Source organism: Haliaeetus leucocephalus, unplaced genomic scaffold (assembly GCF_000737465.1).
Source record: "Haliaeetus leucocephalus isolate CR32 unplaced genomic scaffold, Haliaeetus_leucocephalus-4.0 Scaffold218, whole genome shotgun sequence".
Classification (NCBI taxonomy): domain Eukaryota; kingdom Metazoa; phylum Chordata; class Aves; order Accipitriformes; family Accipitridae; genus Haliaeetus; species Haliaeetus leucocephalus.
The window spans coordinates 824,414-825,588 of NW_010972654.1; the positions used below are offsets into that span (position 1 = coordinate 824,414).

The following is a 1,175-nucleotide window of genomic DNA, read 5'->3' on the forward strand; positions in this document are numbered from 1 at the left end:
GGGGGGCGATGCCGCCATCCCCCTGCCCGCCGCCGGTCCGCTGGTGAAGGTGGCCGTCTGGGGGCTGTCGGGCACGCCTGGGGCCTTGGCGCGGGCCGTCACCCACACCGCGCTCGACTGGGGGCCCGAGTTCCTGCTCCGGCTCTTCTAGACCCCCCCCACCCCAGGGACACCGTCACCGGCCCACGGTCCCCAGCCGGCGCTGGGCTGCCCAGCCCGGGGGTGGTTTTCAATAAAGGCTCTTTTTGAGGCGTCTCTGTGCAGCCCCCCACCTCGTTTTTGGGGGTGCCCCTGGTGGGGATCGGGCCCCTGTCCCGCCCCACCGCCGTTTGGGGTCCCCCGTTCCCCCGAGATGAGGCCAGCGCTCTGCCTGCAAGAAGACTTTATTGGGAGTTTGGGGGTCCCCTGCCTGCTCTGCTCCCATCAGCCCCCGGGGCAGCTCATTTGCATGTGATTTACATGCCACTTCCCACCACGCTTTGAGGACCACGGGGTCCTGCCCCACCACCCCATCCCCGCAGCTCTTCCCATCACGTCCCCTGCACGGGGGGACTGTGGGGGGGGTCGCACCGGGGTTGGGACCCCCCCGGGGACCCCCCCAGCTCAGTCGAGGGTCCGGAAGGTGAGCAGGGGCGACTTCTCCGGCATGAGGATGAAGCGGAAGACGGTGCGGACATCCTCGGTGGACACCGCCTCGATGGTGAAGTTGCGCAAGACCTGGTGGGAGCCAAGACATTGGGTCAAGCCAAGACGTTGGGTTAAGCCGAGACGTTGGGTCAAGTCAAGACATTGGGTCAAGCCGAGACATGGGGTTAAGCCAAGATGTTGGGTTAAGCCAGGATGTTGGGTCAAGCCAAGACGTTGGGTCAAGTCAAGACGTCATTGGGTCAAGCTGAGACATTGGGTTAAACCAAGATGTTGGGTTAAGCCAAGATGTTGGGTCAAGTCAAGACGTCATTGGGTCAAGCCAAGCCATTGGGTCAAGCCAAATGTTGGGTCAAGCCAAGACGTTGGGTTAAGCCAAGATGTTGGGTCAAGCCAACCCAACCGCGGGGGGCCCCAGGACCCCTGGCCACTGGGGGAGGGGCACATTGCGGGGGGGGGTTCCCCACTCACGTGCATGAGGAAGAGCATCATCTCGGCCTCGGCGAGCCGTCGGCCGATGCACTGGCGGG

At 64.4% G+C, this 1,175-nt stretch overlaps 1 protein-coding gene across 1 annotated transcript in view; it reads right to left on the bottom strand.

Moving 5' to 3' along the window:
• The window catches only part of DGAT1 (diacylglycerol O-acyltransferase 1), a 10,298-nt gene extending 9,785 nt beyond the window's left edge, over positions 1 to 513 (bottom strand). The window contains exon 1 of the mRNA XM_010566824.1: positions 506 to 513. Coding sequence (XP_010565126.1) covers positions 506 to 513 — 8 coding nt within the window. The remainder of the gene's footprint in view (positions 1 to 505) is intronic.
• Positions 514 to 1,175: the final 662 nt, after the last annotated feature.